Source organism: Nyctibius grandis, chromosome 3, assembly GCF_013368605.1.
Source record: "Nyctibius grandis isolate bNycGra1 chromosome 3, bNycGra1.pri, whole genome shotgun sequence".
NCBI classification, from domain to species: domain Eukaryota; kingdom Metazoa; phylum Chordata; class Aves; order Nyctibiiformes; family Nyctibiidae; genus Nyctibius; species Nyctibius grandis.
In genome coordinates this window covers 48,831,787-48,851,874 of record NC_090660.1, presented here as the reverse complement: position 1 = coordinate 48,851,874, position 20,088 = coordinate 48,831,787, and the positions used below count along the sequence as shown (strand labels likewise).

The 20,088-nt window shown below is 40.9% G+C and overlaps 1 protein-coding gene across 1 annotated transcript in view; it reads right to left on the bottom strand.

The window, feature by feature from the left end:
* The window catches only part of CD226 (CD226 molecule), a 41,100-nt gene extending 24,061 nt beyond the window's left edge, over positions 1-17,039 (bottom strand). Inside the window, 3 exon segments of the mRNA XM_068397187.1 lie at positions 3,514-3,759; positions 3,795-3,881; positions 16,886-17,039. Coding sequence (XP_068253288.1) covers positions 3,514-3,759; positions 3,795-3,881; positions 16,886-17,039 — 487 coding nt within the window.
* Between the last annotated feature and the right edge of the window lie 3,049 nt (positions 17,040-20,088).

Genomic DNA, 20,088 nt, shown 5'->3' with positions numbered 1-20,088 from the left:
AAAATAATCCAAGTATCCATTCTAAAGTGTTGGAGACCAGAAACATATCCTTTCCCTGTATACATTTCTTTGCAAATGTTTGTCATTAAAAAGAAAGAAAGAAAGAAAGATTGCAGAGTTCCTGCTGCTTCTTTGCTGTTGTTAGGTACATGGCTGGCAACTGGCAAAATGACACAGCTGAGTACTGTGTTTTGAGCGGCCACCTGGGATGGTGGCCTCTGTACACACCTGCCCAATGGACTGACCGAGTACACTGCTCTCTCAATGCTCTTTCATTTGAAAGCAAAATTACATCACCTGCAGCTTCAAATGCTTTCTCTTCCAAATGAAATCATATCTTTTTGACGGTCAACAATTCCTGTGTGATGTCTCCAATGCTAATGCTGCTTCTGTTTGTAGTGTCTTCACTCTCTGCTCCTCACATTTTATACTACACTCAAAATCAGTCTTCAGACATACATGTCTAACCACTGTATAGAAGAAACTACAGATCATCCTTAAATTGTTCATGAAGAAAGGTGAAACGAAACTACTGACTATTCCTACATAATGGTTACATCTTATTAAAAATTGTACTATGAGTTTTCTCTGAAAGTATGAGTTTTGTTTGATTAGTACAGGAGTAGTTGTGATTCATAAAATGTGGGAACACTAAGGAAAAAAATCCCTTTAATTCAGTTCTGAAAACTGTTGGATATATGTTCACACTACAGGAAAGAAGCAACAGATTCACCCAGCTGGCAAATATCTTCCTGTGGGATAACGAGACTATTCTTGCCAATATATTCATGTGTAACTGTGGCAGAACATACTCTCAAGTTCTTCACAATTATGGTACAGAATTTCAGCACTGCATCCACTTGTAAGAATGTCCTGTAGCTACACAACATGGAAAGTTTCCAATATAACATCCTGAATATTATCGCTTTTCTGTCAGTATGTTTCAGTAACTGCCAACAAAGAAAGCATGGATAACGTTGTGCAGTCTGCAAGAGCTCTTTCTCATCCCTTTCACAGATGTCATAGGTAAAAAGAAGAAAACATGTCCTAACATTTTTATTATGTATCCTGATACAGACCCAGGACTAAGCTGAGACAACATCTAGTAACAAAAAAAATCAATTACTACAATAATTACATCAAAAATTTTATATAAGTTGTGATTTATCACCACTTCTAGGGTTTTCCATCTGCCAGTGATGCAATGAGGGTATTATCTCCCTCCGTAGTAGGATTAAATTGATATACTTGAAAAAGGGGGGGGTTGCTGTTGGTTTAGGTTTCTGTTTTAGTGTGCTCAAACCAAGAGAGAAATCCTACATACTGAGAATACTGAGTCCCACAGTATCATTTAAAAAAAAATACCTCTGATAACTGATCCACTTTTGTGTGGTTTACAGTGTGCTGAAATCTGTAAGTGGATTGCCTAATAAAGGTATTGGACTGAAGGGTAACATCCCACAGGAAACTGACTGCCTTGTTTCTTGCATCATTTCAGATTAACCCTAGCCAATACATTGAGGAACAAATAGCTGAGATCAGTACTGCCTTGGCCAGGAAAAGGACTAAATGAGCTTGCGAATCTCTACTGCATCTAACTTTTAGGATTTTATAGAAAATGAACCCACTGTGAATAAGGGCTCAGCATTGCCAGAACTCAGGTTGGACTGAACCAAATAAGAGATCTGTTTTACCTGTTCCTTTTTGTAAACAGCAGCCTGGAATTCCAGATCTTGGCTTATCTGAATGCAACCAAAAAGTATGTTTCTAATGCCTACACTTGCAATAATACTGTGCACTAAATGGATTGCCAGAGAAAAAGAAACTAGGGAGATACTACTTCAGTAACATTATTCCTTACATAATAAAAAAGACATTGGTGTGAAGCAAGCCTTCAGAGATGCCACTAAAGGAATCACAGTTGAGGAACTCTGACCTGGACTGCAAGCCTACCCTGAGGGACCCTGCTCAGTTCTTTCACTAGCAGGATATTCCCTCTACATGTGACTGACTGTGAATTGTATGGCTATGCCAATGTACTACATAGAGGAAAATCATTTAAATTCCAAACTATCTTATCTAACTAAATAATCTGTGAGAGACAGAATTATTTTTTTCAAAGTCAGGGCAATAATTTGTGCATGGCTTAATTTCTGATTTGTTGAGCAGCAATGTTTACTAATAAAAAGCTAGCAGAGACAGGAAGACGGATTGGGTTTCCTATTTCATCTGTGCCCTCAACAAATGTGCTGGCTAAAATCAAGTTTCAGAAACCTTCAGTGGTGCAGGCAGGAACAATCTAACTTGAATTTTTGAAGTTTAGATATGTTCTACAAGAGTCAGGTCCACTGTTTCATTGTAACATTGAAATTACAGAAGTGTAGATAAAATAAGGCTGAAATGAAGACTCAGAAGGATCAGGCTAGGAAAAGAACTGTTATTTTTAACTCCTGGCTAGGAACTAAATTTTCCTTTCAACCCATTCTTTCCTAGTTGGGAAATACAATAAAATATTGAATGGAGTCTATTTTCACTCTAGAGAATGGGAAAGAGGAACAGAGTCTGCATTCACAATATCAAATCAACAAACCAATAAGCAAAACTAGTTATCTTTTGAAGGCTATTCTATCATATGTACATAATGATCTTCTAAGGACTTCTTTCCTATCAGAGAAGCTTGGTAATTTGCATCAGAGTTGTCAGTTGACCAATGCTGAACAGGCATGCATAGAAAAATACTAGAAAAGGGTTCTTTCTCCTCATACTCACAGAGATGGAAACGAAACCAAATCGGATGAGTGGTCAGGTAATTACAGAGCCTTTGGCAAGTACATGGACAGTTACACAGAAAGTACATGGGCATAGCTGGATCTTTTTCTCTCCTTCTTCCCTTTTCCATCTTTAAAAAAGTCTCCTTTTAAATAAAAGTTCACTTTTCTTCATTTAAACCTCACTACTTCTCTCCCTTTTGTTGCCACACTATTCCTAAATGATTATGTTGTTCCTGAAAGAACAAGCACAGAAGAGCTTCCAGAAAAAAACAATCCTAGTTTCAGACCAGGAATGCCCTCACCATATAACAGAACGATAAAAATATGGTACTCTTCATGGATATTTACAAGGTTCATCCATGTAATTTCATGGGTAGTTGCAATTTCATCCTCTGAAGAGATCCTATAGCTTGTTGAAATGCTATGAGAACCTTGTCCCAATGGAAACATCACCATCACAATGACCATTAGTACCTGAAGTCTGCCATGTAATACATTACTGCTGTGACTTCTGTCTGTCTCATCCATTTCCCCCCCCTTACTTCCCGCTTCTCTTAAAATGACCTTTTGTCAAAGTAATATAATTCTTTTCTGTCGTGATAGTTCTTTTCCCCAAATTACTCCATTTCTGCATGCTATATAATTGAAAATAAAAATTGCAATGCCATACACTCTCTAAATTGGCATGGATTTCTGCCTTGCATATAGCAGACATTTAAAAAACAATGAGAGATTTACTTACCTGCCTGAGTAATTTCTATTACCTTTTCCCAAATGCCATCTGGGTAAGTTACAATGGAACAAATGTAAAGACCATCATCCTTCTAAGTGCTCTTGATGAAGGATAAGGACTTGTCTTCCCTGGAAGCATTTTCAAAACTAATTCTTCCAATGTATTTGTCTTCGATATGTACGCCATAGATTTGATGCAAGACAGCTATATTTTCTTTATGAGTTACATCAAGTTTCATCCAGGATGTCTGGATGAAACTGATGTCTGATGGTGATGATGAACAGGATGTCTGATGGTTTTTTGGGGATATATGCATTCCAGTTTCACCTTCTCGTTAAGATTTACAGTTGAATCCACAAACTTTCCTTCCACGTTGGCTAAAGCACACACAGAAATTCAGTTTCAGAATTAACATAATTGAAAATTGAAATTATAGAAAACCTCAGAAACAACTTTGGCAGCACTACAAACTTAACACTGAAGAAAAAGTTCACTAAAAATAAACCCCAAGCCCTAGAAATTATTGTTACTTCTAACTTGTGAATATCATTGAACAGTTAAAATTTATCTCAACCACAGAGTAACACACTTGTGAATTGTGATCATATCTGTCATGATGTGATTAAAAAAACGAAAGATGTTAGCTAGGAATAAGAAAGCAACCTTACTTCCACAAAGCTGGAGAAAAACAATAAAGAGAGCTGTGTGGTCCATCTCAAAGAACACTGGAATGAGTGACTACAGTGCAGCTTGGTTTTATTCAACCTCTGTGCACCCTGTGCCCTTCTCACAGGATGTTTTTACTTTTGAAATACGAAAAACATCGTGTGCTTTTTACTTTCACATTCTAAGAAACAGCAAGTATGAGGTTTCGGTGCAGTTGTATCACAGAAAGTCTAAATTCCTATCAAAGTCCACCTCAGAGTAAAGTTTTCGTTACTAATGGATCTCTAGCAATATGCATGAATACTATGATAATTGATGAAGCATGAATCTTTAGGTTTCATCAGCAGAGCAAACAGAATTCTTCCATACCATGTATCCAAAATCAACAGAATTTCTCCATTTTTTTGGCACCGCATTTCAACAGTTATCTATTATTCAGGAAGTATAAAATCTAAAGAGAAGATAGGACAGTTCCTATATATTAGAGGTCATAATTCTGTGACTAGTTATAAAAAGTAATGTCTTAAGGTCTGAGAATTTATTTGTGACAACATGTCATGAGGTAGTATTTTGGGATCAAAATTATGCAGCTCGAAAATTCTTGTTCAAAGGTGTAAGAATCCTGAGTATTCATGACTCATGTTGAAATTAGTCAAAACCAGCCACACTTTTACATTTTTTATGGATTTTTCTCAGGACAACTGCAAGCATTTTTGCACCTCAGCAGGCCATAGTTTTATGGAGCAGCTTAAAATTGGAACAATATGATTTATTTGAAGGTAAAACTAAGCTTGAATTGACTGATTAAAATTGTCAAATGAATAAACAAATGCAATTTGAACAAAAGCTGGCAACAGAAATTAATGTTTCAGGTGAGTAACTAACTGCCTGCACAAGCTTGAGCAGGACTTAGTATTAGATCTGTTTAAAACACCTCCCACAATGCAACAACCTGTCTGGAAATGAAAATCTGTATACATTTATCTGTATTAAGCTAGGCGTGTTTTAGGATCATACAACATTTTCAATATTTGCAATGACTCCATTTTGCCACTTCCTAGTTAGGTCTGTAATTCTCCATTGTTACAGTTGCACTTATGTCTACTCTACCTTGACAATAAACACAAAAATCCACCAAAAGATTAAGTGATAAAAAAATTCTACTCTGTACCACTTTTTAACTCAAGAGCATGTACTACCTGAATGAGAGCTTGTATTTACTCTTAGGAAATAATAAAAGGTAATATACTTATATAAATACATTAATAATAATGTGTCTTTGTGAAAATTTAGAAAAAAATAAAATTATAAGGGTTACTTTCCACAGTCCCTTAAACTGACATGATTCTTATGTTCCTGTTATCTAGAACAATTTTCACTGCAGATTCAAGTATTTTATTAATGTTCTGCTTTTAGAGGGCCTCTCCTTGGAAGGGAGGAGATCTGAGATTTAGTGTGAAAAGGCAATAAAGCTTTTTTTTTTTCCTTTCCTCATGATTTTTTGTTTTCACAAGTGACTTCCTGTTTTTTCATCATGCTCACAAGCTGTAGGTAAGTGCGATCATTGTAGGTAATGCATTCCCCCTCACCAGGAAGTTTTTTTTGTTTTATGAGGAAGTTGTATTCTTTGAATTCACCAGATACGTTACTCACAGATCAAAAGTTCCTTAAAAAATAGAAAAATATTATATGCAAAATCTTTTCCTAGAAACCTGAGCTTAGCCTTCCAAATGATATTTAACAAAAATGACTCATAAAAATTTCTAATGACCTTGTCTTTTCATTTGCGTACTTTTTTAATTTCAATTACTTCAATATTCTGAGAATTTCCTCACAGCAGCACAGGCTTTGAGGACTAATAAAGTCTTAACAACATGACCAGCTTCTTTTAAGCAACTTCCCATTTTCTAAGAGTAGCGCTTACTTACATTTTAATTGAGCAATTGAAATTGTCCTGGCCAAACCAAAATCTGGATTCACAAAGTACACCTATATAGTCAGTAGTCCATCTGATGCTGAGTGTGAAAATCTAAATAGAAGAGAATTGAGTTGAAGACTGAGTCTTGTTTTGTTTGCATTACAAAGTTATCTTTTCAAACAGATCAAAAGATTAATTTACATTTAGCTTGCCTCAGGAAACAGAAGTATTACTGATAAGAAAAGCAGGAAATGGGAAGCTTCAGAAACTAAACTGCAGATTTTTTATTGGAAAAGAAAGGATCTTGTGAGTCGAAGGAGTCCCATTCCCGGATGCTGTATGGCTCTGCAGCCTTTAAACCTGGTACACAGGACCTATTTTGTTCCACATGTAAATCTTTAACCTCAGTGGCTAGCTGTTCCCAAATTGCGGTTGCAAAAGAAGCAAAAGGACAAAGTATCTCTCCAGCTTGAAATATTATTCTTTATGTCAAACTACATATGTATATAGTAGTTTACAGATGAGTGGTGTTCCACAAAATATAAAGTGGAATGAAAAAGATAGATAAACATATTTTAATTTTTTTACTATTACCGTTACAGTTGAAACTTTTTACAGGTTTGTTTTCTTTAATTAAAGCCAAGATAAAGTACTCAGGAAGCCTCTAAAATTAAGACAAATTCCCTTAAATGAAAATTATTCTTCACTCATCTGTTTATACATATAAATTACAATTTTATTGCTCTGAATTTCATGTTCTTTTCTCTCCATCTGGCTTTGAAAGAAAAACAGAAGTTAAGAAATTAATGTCCCACCCCAGATGATGACTAAGTATCGATGATACAATACGTTAATATTTAAAGACATTTATTTGTTGTACAACAGATGCAGTTACTACAAATGTCAGGGAATCTTAACTAGTCCCAAGAACAGAGTTCCTTGTCACACCTGCTAAAGCCAGCCTGTAACCAGAGCATTACTGGGTTTCCCTCTAAAGGCTGCAATACAAGTCCTCACTAGACACCTGGGCAATATGTCTGCAAGTCACAAATCAGAAAGCTGTAGGCACTGTGAAAGTTGACTCTACTGGTATAGAGAGCGGAGTATTGGGAGCAGGCACACACTTAAAGCATCATATTTTTTTACAGAAGATGTAACCTATAAAAAGAGAAATACACACCATCTCCACCCTACCCTCCTGGGCAGTGGACGTATCAGAGCAGGTAGTGTAAGGGAAGGTCCATCATGCATCCCCCTCCCTTCCAGCCTCTCCTTGTACCTCCCTTACCTCTAACCTGTTTCTTCCTACACCCCCAGCACTGAAAGGCTGGAAAATCCACATATCTTTCATCATCTCTGGATAGGAGACTCACAACAGCAGCAGCAGCACATCTCACAGTCACTCCATCAGCTCAGCAGTTCCTTGGGCTCTGTTTCTCTGGTTCTCTGCCCACAATTCCCCACAGCCTGGTTCTTCTTTCCCAGTAATCCCACTTTCTCTCCATCCTTTGAACACCAAAGCAAAGGAAGGGAAGGCTCACAAAGACAAACAAGATGTATTCAACAAACTTTTGGCTATATGCCAATTACAGTTTGACAACAAAAGCAGCACAGTGGAATTTTACAGTTGAATGTACAACTGTAGGATATGTAAAAGAAAAAAAAAAACTAGAAAGAAAGAAAGAGCAAAAAAGATTGTGCAGTAAACACAATGGAGATTACAGCTTGGATTTTAATAATGACTTGAACACACACCTTTGGTGACCCTGGGTGAGCCATTTAACTTCCTGGTGCATTAATTTCCCAAACTCCAATGTATAGATAATATGTAATGAACGCTGCTGTTTCAAAGCATGTCGCAATAATCTCTGTAATGAGGTTTTTTAATGGAAATTGCTATAAAACAGTGAAGAATAAGACATACATATAGGGCCGGCACAATATGTTAATACCCTTTTTAATGATTCATTAGTATTTAAGATTTAACAGATAGTCCTGTAGCACTACTGCAGAAAGAGAGGCAAATGTATGTGCAGATTGCTACTACCACCAGAAAAAAAGGCCTTGACTGTGGCAGTCCAGTGAAACAAGAGATAGCTGAAAAGAAGACCACTCCAGGTCCACTACTTTGCCTACAAACATGACCAACTGGAAAATGATCAGGGCAAAAAGGTTTTTTAGTTTCAGTGAATTTTCAGTGAAGATAATGAAGCAAATGGGCTGGGAGGAAGGAGGTTTTAGCTATTTCGCACTTGGTGGGAGCAGCCCTGTTGATTAGCTCTAATCCTGGAGAAGCCAGGTTAACCAACCCAGAACAGTAGTTCAGTAACAAGTGATATAGCTCCCTGTTCTCTATGGATGAGGATCCCTCTGTTGCCAGTGCACTATCATCAAGGAAAATACCTCTTTTTCCATTCATCATTCTATATTTCTTTAAGCAGGATGGCTGAGCCGTACAGATGGATAAAGGCACAATAATTCAATTTGCTTTTTCCTATTCTGCATCTAATCTAATTACAGAATCACAGAATCAACCAGGTTGGAAGAGACCTCTGGGATCATCGAGTCCAACCATTGCCCTGACACCACCATGTCAACTAGACCATGGCACTAAGTGCCATGTCCAGTCTTTTCTTAAACACATCCAGAGATGGTGACTCCACCACCAGTGCCGAGTACAGAGGGACGATCACTTCCCTAGACCGGCTGGCTACACTATTCCTAATAGAGGCCAGGATGCCATTGGCCTTCTTGGCCACCTGGGCACACTGCTGGCTCATGTTTAGCCGGCTGTCGATCAGCACCCCCAGGTCTCTTTCTGCTGGGCTGCTTTCTAACCACTCTTCCCCCAGCGCTGGATGGGGTTGTTGTGGCCGAGGTGTAAGACCCGGCACTTGTTCTTGTTGAACCTCAAGCTGTTGGTCTCGGCCCATCTATCTAACCTGTCCAGATCCCTCTGCAGGGCCTTCCTACCCTCCAGCAGATCGACACTCCCACACAGCTTGGTGTCATCTGCAGATTTACTGAGGGTGCACTCAATCCCTATGTCTAGGTCATCTATAAAGATATTGAACAGCACCGGCCCCAGAACTGAGCCCTGGGGAATCACAGAATCACAGAATCACAGAATGTTAGGGATTGGAAGGGACCTTGAAAGATCATCTAGTCCAATCCCCCTGCCGGGGCAGGATTGCCTAGACCTTATCACACAGGAATGCGTCCAGGCGGGTTTTGAATGTCTCCAGAGAAGGAGACTCCACAACCTCTCTGGGCAGCCTGTTCCAGTGTTTGGTCACCCTCACCGTAAAGAAGTTTTTCCTCAAATTTAAGTGGAACCTCCTGTGTTCCAGCTTGCACCCATTGCCCCGTGTCCTGTCAAGGGATGTCACTGAGAAGAGCCTGGCTCCAGCCTCTTGACACTTGCCCTTTACATATTTATAAACATTAATGAGGTCACCCCTCAGTCTCCTCTTCTCCAAGCTAAAGAGACCCAGCTCCCTCAGCCTCTCCGCATAAGGGAGATGTTCCACTCCCTTAATCATCTTCGTGGCTCTGCGCTGGACTCTCTCTAGCAGTTCCCTGTCCTTCTTGAACTGAAGGGCCCAGAACTGGACACAATACTCCAGATGCGGCCTCACCAGGGCAGAGTAGAGTGGGAGGAGAACCTCTCTCGACCTGCTGACCACACCCCTTCTAATACACCCCAGGATGCCATTGGCCTTCTTGGCCACAAGGGCACACTGCTGCCTCATGGTCATCCTGTTGTCCACTAGGACCCCCAGGTCCCTTTCCCCTACGCTGGTCTCCAACAGGTCTGTCCCCAACTTGTACTGGTACATGGGGTTGTTCTTGCCCAGATGCAGGACTCTACACTTGCCCTTGTTATATTTCATTAAATTTCTCCCCGCCCAACTCTCCAGCCTTTCTAGGTCCCTCTGAATGGCTGCGCAGCCTTCCGGCGTGTCAGCCACTCCTCCCAGTTTTGTGTCATCAGCAAACTTGCTGACAGTGCACTCTAATCCCTCATCCAAGTCATTAATGAATATATTGAATAGAACTGGTCCCAGAACCGACCCTTGCGGGACTCCGCTAGACACAGACCTCCAACTGGACTCTGTCCCATTGACCACCACTCTCTGGGCTCCGCCATCCAGCCAGTTTTTAACCCATTTAAGAGTCCACCCATCCAAGCCCCGGGCAGCCAGTTTGTCTAGGAGGATGCTGTGGGAGACAGTGTCAAATGACTTACTGAAGTCTAGATAGACTACATCCACAGCCCTGCCCTCATAATTGAAGCCATAAAACCCCCCAAACTGGATTAATCTATATACATGCCTGATTCAGTAAAGTAATGGATAGGATTCTTCAGTATGTATTCATTAACCTCAGAGGAGAAGTTAACACTAGGTATTCCTTCAAAGAGAAAGAAAAAAGTTGTAAATTATATACAGTCAAATTTTGGGGGTATATTGGTAAACATGATTAGATAGAGAAAAAAAAATTGAATCTAAAAGGCTTTCCCAAATGTAGAAAAGTAAAGAAAATATAATCTACATACTCAAGTTCTCGATATTTTTTTATTGTTAAACATACTGCCCTCCAAGAGGCTACATTATACAAATTATAGTTCTATGATGAAATGCTTCGAACTAAAAAAAATCAATCTTTGCAAGAGGGTATATATTCAAGAATCTTTAGATAAAAACTATGTTTCTACATTTCTGAAAATGGAAAACTATACACATTTTTGGAACTGGACCACTAACTGAATATTCATCCCAACGTAACACTGTACACCTAAATGGGTCAGGAAGCTAGAGACTGTTGGTGATAAAAAACACAGATGTAATATGAAGGCTAGATAACACTAAACGTTGAGATTCAGGAAGGATATTTTCACAGCTTTTTTCAGGGAGATTATTCATGAGTAATGAATGCCATCTGAACATAGAAAAGCTATGTTTAGTGACAGAGTAAGCTAATGGGGAGATGTACTAATGGTATAAAGGTCTGATTTAAGCAGTGGAAGAAACACCACCACCAAACAAATTTTGAACACCATAAAGCACTACTGTTGCCGACTCTCAAGCAAAAGGTGTGTTGGTAGATAAGGTTTGTGGTATGTTTTTAAGTTCACTGGAAGCAATGTTCCTTATGTGTTCATAGCAGAAGAGTCTGACTGTGATGACTTGCTGAATTTTAGTGAAGTTTACATGTCTGCATGTGAGGGGGAAATCCTTAAAGCAGCCATTCAAAGCACTCCTCTGTCCATTTGAATAAAACAAAAGTGGAAAATATGACAAAAAAGTGAACTGAAGATAATTATAAAGATAATGAAAAAAGTCAAGTTGATCTACTGAAAAAAGAGAAAGAAAACCTCAACAAATAATCCCAAGAAAATATCCAGTTAATTTATTTTGCTTATATTTTATTTATGTGCTTGCTTAATGATAAAAGCTATCACCATACCTTTTTCTTCTATCTAAACCTTTTCTGTTCAGTGATCTTGACTGTAAGTGTCTGCCACTGATCAGGTCAATAAGGTATCAAAAATGTCCTTAAAATATTTTAAAAATTCTTCTACTTTTATAATAGAAAGATAGTGCTGGATTTCTATTCACATTTTGTTGATAATTAGTCTATGCATTTTCATCCAGTAATAACACAGAAGACAGCATTTGAAAGACATGAAGGAAACTAATTCACAAAGGCAAGTAATAAATTACATTTGAGTCTCTAAGAATTTAATGTACTAATACTACGTAGTTGACTATGCTTATTTCTTTCAGTTTAATTCTTGCCTTCCTGTTGAAGTCTCTGATTTTATTAGTTTCCCAAAAGTGATATTAGTGATATTATTTGCAGAAACCTGAAAGTTTCATTATAATGAAAGAAAAATTAAAGTAGAAAGGCTTCAAGGTTCTCACACAAATCCATTATTGGGATGGGAAATGGACCTTTCTATTTCAGAGCACAACCATTCTCATGCACCTATTATTTTTCATGAATTATCCTTTTCCTGGTTCAACTCTACTTTTTATGTCCATCATGTTGCTAAAAAAACCCTGTTTAAAGTCAGTTTAAGGAAATTAATGTTGCTGATTTTTTTCTTTTGCTGGCACAGCCTTACAGAGCTGTTTCCTGAGCAACACCCTCAAATACAGTCTGGATGTGAAAACTTCCTGCAGAGGTGGTTCACTTAAGGCTGAGGCTATCCTTAATTATAGGATGTTGTCAGCTCAGACATGTTTCCAAGAAAGATCTGTAACTTTTATATGGCAAAGAAGTTTATGACTTAAAATGGCCTTCAAAATCCAGGGAGAAAGCTAAAGAGAGCAAACAATGCATCTTTCATATATGGCATCTTCAGCCTTTTTTGTTGATGTATCCAGGACCTGACACAGCCTACCTTTCTAGCAAAAAAAGTTGTCTCATGCATCTTCTTTCTCTTAAGCCATTTTTGTGCCCCTTTATTTGGAAAAATCTTGGTAAACAGCAAAGTGACAGTTTATCATTTTCCAGTAATGCACATTTCTTTCCTACAAGATCAACTCAAGCAGCCGATACCATCTAAAATCTTCCCACTACACACAAAAACTCCAGACAAAATCAAACCCAAAGAAAACCACCCCAAACCCAAATGTCCTCAAGGTAGCGGTAATGATGTGTAAAAACAGAAAATCAGATGACTGTTTGCTTTGTTAGCTGTTTCCAGTTTGATGAGTTCTGCCTATTGCTTTTTCTGTTTGAAAATCAAAAAGAGGGTGTAGGGGTGTCACTGAAGCTGCTGGCTGTGCTGGCTGAGACAAGCTGGGTACAGTCAGGTGTTCAGATGGAGATGAGGAGGAAGCCATGTGCTCACCACGCATGTGCTGGCTGGAGGAGTCGGGAGCAGAAGAGATGGAATCCCAAAGCAGACAAGACCTGCAGGCTCAGTGTCAGGCTGCCTTACAGGCTCACAGAGTCACAGAATCACAGAATCACAGAATCAATCAGGTTGGAAGAGACCTCTGGGATCATTGAGTCCAACCGTTGCCCTGACACCACCATGTCAACTAGACTATGGCACTAAGTGCCATGTCCAGTCTTTTCTTAAACACATCCAGAGATGGTGACTCCACCACCTCCCTGGGCAGCCCGTTCCAATGTCTAATGACCCTTTCTGAGAAGAAATTCTTCCTAATGTCCAAACTGAACATCCCCTGGTGAAGCTTGAGGCTATGTCCTCTTGTCCTTGGCTCAGAGGTGGCTACGGGGAGCTGCTCACCCAGGCGGAGTGGAGAGGCTTCTCAGCAGGACTAGGGGAGAGACCTGCTCCCATAAGGTTGCAGAGTTCAGGGGAAAACGTATTTTCAAGCTCTCTTATTTAATCTGTCACACCTATCAGATTTGAGATCTGTCTTTTTAAGGAGCTACCTTGCTCTGGTTTATTACTTGTGTTCTGAAGAAATGTAGCCAAGTACACCCAAGTCGTACCTTGGTACAGTGGCATCAGGGAAAGCAGCAGTAGTTCCTACTCAAAGGCCCTGCTGACTTAGTGGTCCTTTACACAGAAAGGGTTGTATTCCAATTTCCAGATAACCACCTTGGCACAAATGCATGGTCACTTTTTTTCCTCTTTTTGATCTTTGTCTTGTTTTAAATGCCCTAAGAGGTACCAACCCAACAATTCAAACTGCCCCTCGAAAGAAGCGTACTTCAGAACAAACAAAAAACCTCTTCTCCTACAAGTACACTGCTTAAAGATTTTCAAAATAGAAAACAAAAAAGTATTTGCTGGTAAACTTTTGAACAAAAAAATTGAATAAGCTCTCCCCACTCTAGGGGAAAAAATGGCCTTGGAGAGGAGGATTAAGAAGGACCGAGAAACCACGTAAAAACAACTACTTCCTAGCAAAGCTTTACATATGTAATGAAATGGAAGAATAAACAAAACCTGAAGAAAAAAATATGTTCTATTGTAATGAATTAAGGTAATCTGTTGGTTTTGGAGGTTTGGGGTTTTTTTGACTCTACACCCCTATACAGTGATACATAGCAATTCCTCAGGTAAAAATCCCTTTCCTTCTAAAATCTAGAAGTGATGTTTTTTGAGCATGCCATTGTTTTACAGAAGTTCATTTCACAGAATCACAGAATCACAGAATGTTAGGGATTGGAAGGGACCTCGAAAGATCATCTAGTCCAATCCCCCTGCCGGGGCAGGATTGCCTAGACCATATCACACAGGAACGCGTCCAGGCGGGTTTTGAATGTCTCCAGAGAAGGAGACTCCACAACCTCTCTGGGCAGCCTGTTCCAGTGTTCGGTCACCCTCACCGTAAAGAAGTTTTTCCTCATATTTATGTGGAACCTCGTGTGTTCCAGCTTGCACCCATTGCCCCTTGTCCTGTCAAGGGATGTCACTGAGAAGAGCCTGGCTCCAGCCTCATGACACTTGCCCTTTACATATTTATAAACATTAATGAGGTCACCCCTCAGTCTCCTCTTCTCCAAGCTAAAGAGACCCAGCTCCCTCAGCCTCTCCTCATAAGGGAGATGTTCCACTCCCTTAATCATCTTCGTGGCTCTGCGCTGGACTCTCTCTAGCAGTTCCCTGTCCTTCTTGAACTGAGGGGCCCAGAACTGGACACAATACTCCAGATGCGGCCTCACCAGGGCAGAGTAGATGGGGAGGAGAACCTCTCTCGACCTGCTGACCACACCCCTTCTAATACACCCCAGGATGCCATTGGCCTTCTTGGCCACAAGGGCACACTGCTGCCTCATGGTCATCCTGTTGTCCACTAGGACCCCCAGGTCCCTTTCCCCTACGCTGGTCTCCAACAGGTCTGTCCCCAACTTGTACTGGTACATTGGGTTGTTCTTGCCCAGATGCAGGACTCTACACTTGCCCTTGTTATATTTCATTAAATTTCTCCCCGCCCAACTCTCCAGCCTGTCCAGGTCTCTCTGAATGGCTGCGCAGCCTTCCGGCACATCAGCCACTCCTCCCAGTTTTGTGTCATCAGCGAACTTGCTGACAGCGCACTCTAATCCCTCATCCAAGTCATTAATGAATATATTGAATAGAACTGGTCCCAGAACCGACCCTTGCGGAACTCCGCTAGACACAGACCTCCAACTGGACTCTGTCCCGCTGACCACTACTCTCTGGCTTCTTTCCTTCAGCCAGTTCACAATCCACCTCACTACCCGATCATCCAGACCACACTTCCCCAGTTTAGCTGCGAGGATGCTGTGGGAGACCGTGTCAAACGCTTTACTGAAATCGAGATAGACCACATCCACAGCTTTACCATCATCTATCCACCGGGTAACATCCTCATAAAAGGCTATCAAGTTGGTTGAGCAAGACTTCCCGTTGGTGAAGCCATGCTGAGTGCCCCTAATGATCCCCCTATCCTTGATGTGCCTAGAGACAGCACCAAGAACAAGTTGCTCCATCACCTTTCCGGGGATGGAGGTGAGGCTGACCGGTCTATAGTTCCCCGGGTCCTCCTTCCTGCTCTTTTTGAAGACTGGAGTGACATTCGCTTTCCTCCAGTCCTCAGGCACCTCTCCTGTTGCCCATGACTTAGCAAAGATGATGGAGAGTGGCCTAGCAATGACTTCCGCCAGCTCCCTCAGCACCCGCGGGTGCATCCCATCAGGGCCCATGGATTTATGGATGTCCAGGTTGCTTAATTGGTCCCTGACCCAGCCCTCATCAACCAAGACAGATTCCTCCTCTATCCTGACTTCTTCTGAGGCCGCAGGGGTCCAGGGCTCCTCAGGACAGCCTCCAACAGTATAGACAGAGGCAAAGAAGGCATTCAGTAACTCCGCCTTCTTTTATCCTCTGTCTCCAGGACCCCCACCTCATTCATCAGTGGGCCTACATTGCCTCTAGTGTTGGCTTTACCTGCAATGTATTTGAAGAAGCCCTTTCTGTTGTCCTTGACCTCTCTTGCAAGGTTTAATTCCAAGGAGGCCTTAGCTTTCCTAGTTGCCTCCCTACATCCTCTGACAACAGACTTCTATTCCTCTCAAGTGGCCAGCCCCTCCTTCCACGATCTGTACACCTTCTTCTTCCACTTGAGTTTGCCCAGCAGTTCCCTGTTCAACCATGCAGGTCTCCTGGTACCTTTCCTTGACTTCCTACCTGCTGGGATGCTCTGATCTTGAGCTCGGAAGAAGCAGTCTTTGAAAGCTAACCAACTATCTTGGGCCCCCTTACCTTCTAGTATCCTGTCCCATGGGATTTCCCCTAGCAATTGCTTGAAAAGGCCAAAGTTGGCCCTCCTGAAGTTCAGGGTTGTGATTCTGCTAGCTATTCTGTTCCTGCCACATGAGATCCTGAACTCTACCATCTCATGGTCACTACAACTAAGGCTGCCCTCAACCTTCACCTCTTCAACCAGACCCTCCTTGTTAGTGAGGATAAGATCCAGCAGCGCTCCTCTCCTAGTTGGCTCATCCACCATTTGCATCAGAAAGTTATCATCAACGCACTGGAGGAACCTCCTGGACTGGGGATGGCTGGCTGAGTAGGCCTCCCAGCAAATATCAGGGTAGTTGAAATCCCCCACAAAACCAGGCCCTGTAATTGGCGAGACTGCTCTCAGCTGCCTGTAGAAGGCCTCATCACCCTCCTCATCCTGATCCGGTGGCCTGTAATAGACACCCACAACAGTATCACCCCTGCCAGCCTGCCCCTTAATTCGCACCCACAACTCTCAACTCGCTCCTGATCTGCCTCTGGACAGAACTCAATACATTCTAGCTGCTCACTCACATAAAGGGCAACTCCACCACCTCTCCTTAGCGGCCTGTCTTTCCTGAACAGGACATAGCCATCCATGGACCACATTCCAGTCACGCGAGGCGTCCCACCGAGTCTCTGTAATGCCACTAGATCATAGCCCCCCGACCGAACACGGATTTCCAACTCCTCCTGTTTATTCCCCATGCTGCGTGCATTGGTGTACAGGCATTTCAGGGAGCGAGCTGGGCACACCGATTTCGTCCCAGAATCACCCCCTGATTTCACCCCAGGGGGATGGGGGGCCTCCTGGTCTACCTCAACACTAGAGCATTGCCCCAGTGGTGCAAGCCCAGCTACCACCCCATCCCCCTTCGAATCTAGTTTAAAGCTCTCCGAATAAGCCCATTTGCTTAAACAAAGCCCAATAAAACAGTAGAGCTTTTTCAAGAAAGGCATCACAGTCTACTGTAAATTAATGGAACCAAGGAATATCTGCTGCAATCATTTGTTTTAGTAGAGCTAGTATAATTGTACCATAAACTCCTGCCTGATTCACTACAACATATTACATCTGTTTTATGCTAATGTAGTTCCAAGGAAATCAATGATATTTATACTGACGTAAAGCAGCGGTGAGTCATATTCTCAATTAGTCTCTTCAGTTCAAGAAGGAATATCAGAGATTTTTCTTTATTTTCCAAAATTTAGCCTGCAACCATGTCCATGGATTTCTAAGAACCTGAAAGTTTAATTACATCTATAGGGCTTCAGAGCACACATTACAATATCATCACAAGTTATTTTATGAGGATTTTTTTTCATTGAATTATTTTGGCTGCATGGGTCTTTTGTTTCATTAATGTGTTCATAACAAGAGGCACTGGTCTCTGATAGATTCTTTTTAAAATTATGTGTGTGATCTATATGAATTATAAAATGCCTGTAAAGGGCCATGCCTGCTCAAAAAAGGCTTATCAACTATCCTAACGTAACTATCCTAACATATTGATTCTGCTATCAATTAAAATATTATGTTTTTATTTTTATGGTTGGGTTCAATTCCCCTTAGATGAACTCATGTGTGAATACCCTGCCAGTTTGAAATATAACCCATTTTCAACCATCCAAAGTTAAAAAATGCAAATATTTCTTTTCTTAAAATTATGTATTTCTATTTTTAATTGAATTTTTGTTTTTTTTTAATTAATGTGAAAGATATTTTTTTAAAATATAGTGATCTGAGTACGTGATGTGTGAGTGCACAAAGGCTTACTGGAATAATCTGATGCATCAGACAGGCGGGAATTTAAACAGATAATTCAAGGCAAACCTTGCTAGGATAATTTTAAAGAATTGGTTGAATGAATTTAGGTTGATCAGAAATAACCAGAGACCTTGGTTTTGCAGGCAGTTCATTCTTAAAGAGCTAAAGGAGAAGGCTCCTCATACACGCACTGGACTGTCACACATCATATAACTTCAGGTTTCAGGTTGTTCAAGGTAATAGCCTGGATCAAGGTCTCCAAGGTCAAAATTGCATTTATCAACTTCCTTGCAGTAGCATTTGTATCCATTACAAACTATATTTATTTTGCAATGGGAAACCTGGATGTATAGCATTAGTATTTTTTGTTTGATTATTTTTCAAAGCATAAAATGAAAGTTACACTGTATTGTTATAGCTGTGTTTTCTCCCTGGATTCCTGGGATTGAGAGCTTTGTGTGCTGCTTTTGTTGTTTCTGTTGTAGATGATGGCAAATAGTATTTCCTGGATATTATGTTTCAGTCTCAATGGGCTTTTTTTTTTTCACAACTGAATCAACTGTATTTTCTAGTAAGCCTGAGATGAATACATATGTGTCCCCCTTTCATTTAAGTAGAAATTCTATTGCTTCAAAAAACATATATCTAATAACATACAGAATGTGGCAGCTGACTTAATTCATCAAATGGTGAGTAAATTCTTCTGAGAACGAAGATACAGATTTCCTGTCATTCTGATATTAGCTGTTTGTCCTGGTTTGGCCTAAACCAGGCCGATTTTCCTTTCAGTGATTTTTTACTTTCAGCTAAGTCTCCTCTAAGTAACTGTACTTTCTGAAACTAACTACATGTTTTGCAGACAGTGTCCGCTTCCAGGACTGATAACGCTCGAAGTTTGTAGTTATCACTGAGGCACCGGTAGGGATGTTGTGCAGAAAGGCTCTTGCTGTACTTAGTCTTAGAGAAACCAAGGTCACTGCTGAATTCCTCACTGCTTATGAGTGAAGAGCTGAAGGGGGGTCGCAGCTGCAGGGGGGAGCAGACAGGGCAGGTGACCCAAAATTGACCAACGAGGGTATTCCATCCCATACACGTCATTCTCGGTATAAAGCGGGGGGATCACGAGGGTCTCGCTCTCAGGCTCTTTCTGCTATGGCCGGTGTCCAAGGAGGACTCTGACTGTTTTCCTGCTGCCCCCGATCCCGATCCGTGCATCCCTGAATCCAGCTCTCGACCGTCGCTAGGCCCAGCCTGGGCCTTCCCGGAGCCTGCCCTGCAGTGCCGGTGGTGACATTGCCGACATCGGGGGAGCTCGATCTTGGTTTTGTATATATATTTGTATATATTTGATTATTCCAATATTATTATTATACTCTTTTTCATTATTATAGGTTTATTAAAACTGTTTTAACTTTCCAACCTCTAAGTCTCTCTCCCTTTTCCCTTTCCCTTTCCCTTCGGGTGGGGGGGGAGGGTTAACAGAGAGCGTCTGCCGCAGGTTTAGTGGCCGGCCCAGCTTTAAACCGTGACACCGTTCTTCGTATAGGATGGGTAGCATCAAAAGCATCTTAAATAATTCTGTCTGCTTTTCTGAGAAGATTTTGACAGTCTTAATTACTTCTGCCAACAGAAATTTCTGACACATATGGCCTTCTGCTGCGTTTGAAAAAGGCTGCCATGTTTGGTGTACTGATATATCCAATGAAAACCCTGGGAAATGAAATGAAACAAAACCCAAAACTTATCATTAGCATCGTTAGCTACCAAGTAAGGGATTTCCAGTGACTTCACCAAAACATAGGTTTTACTTCTTCTGTGGGGGGACTTCCATCCAAAGAAATTAACTCCTTTCAAATGTAGCAATAACATGCACTGATTGCAGGAGAGAACAGAAGCACAAAACCCTACTCATTGCCCTTTGAGGCAGCCAGCCTGGCTTCACAGATAAGCGATCTGCTCACGGTTTGTCCGGGACAGAAGCTGGTGGTG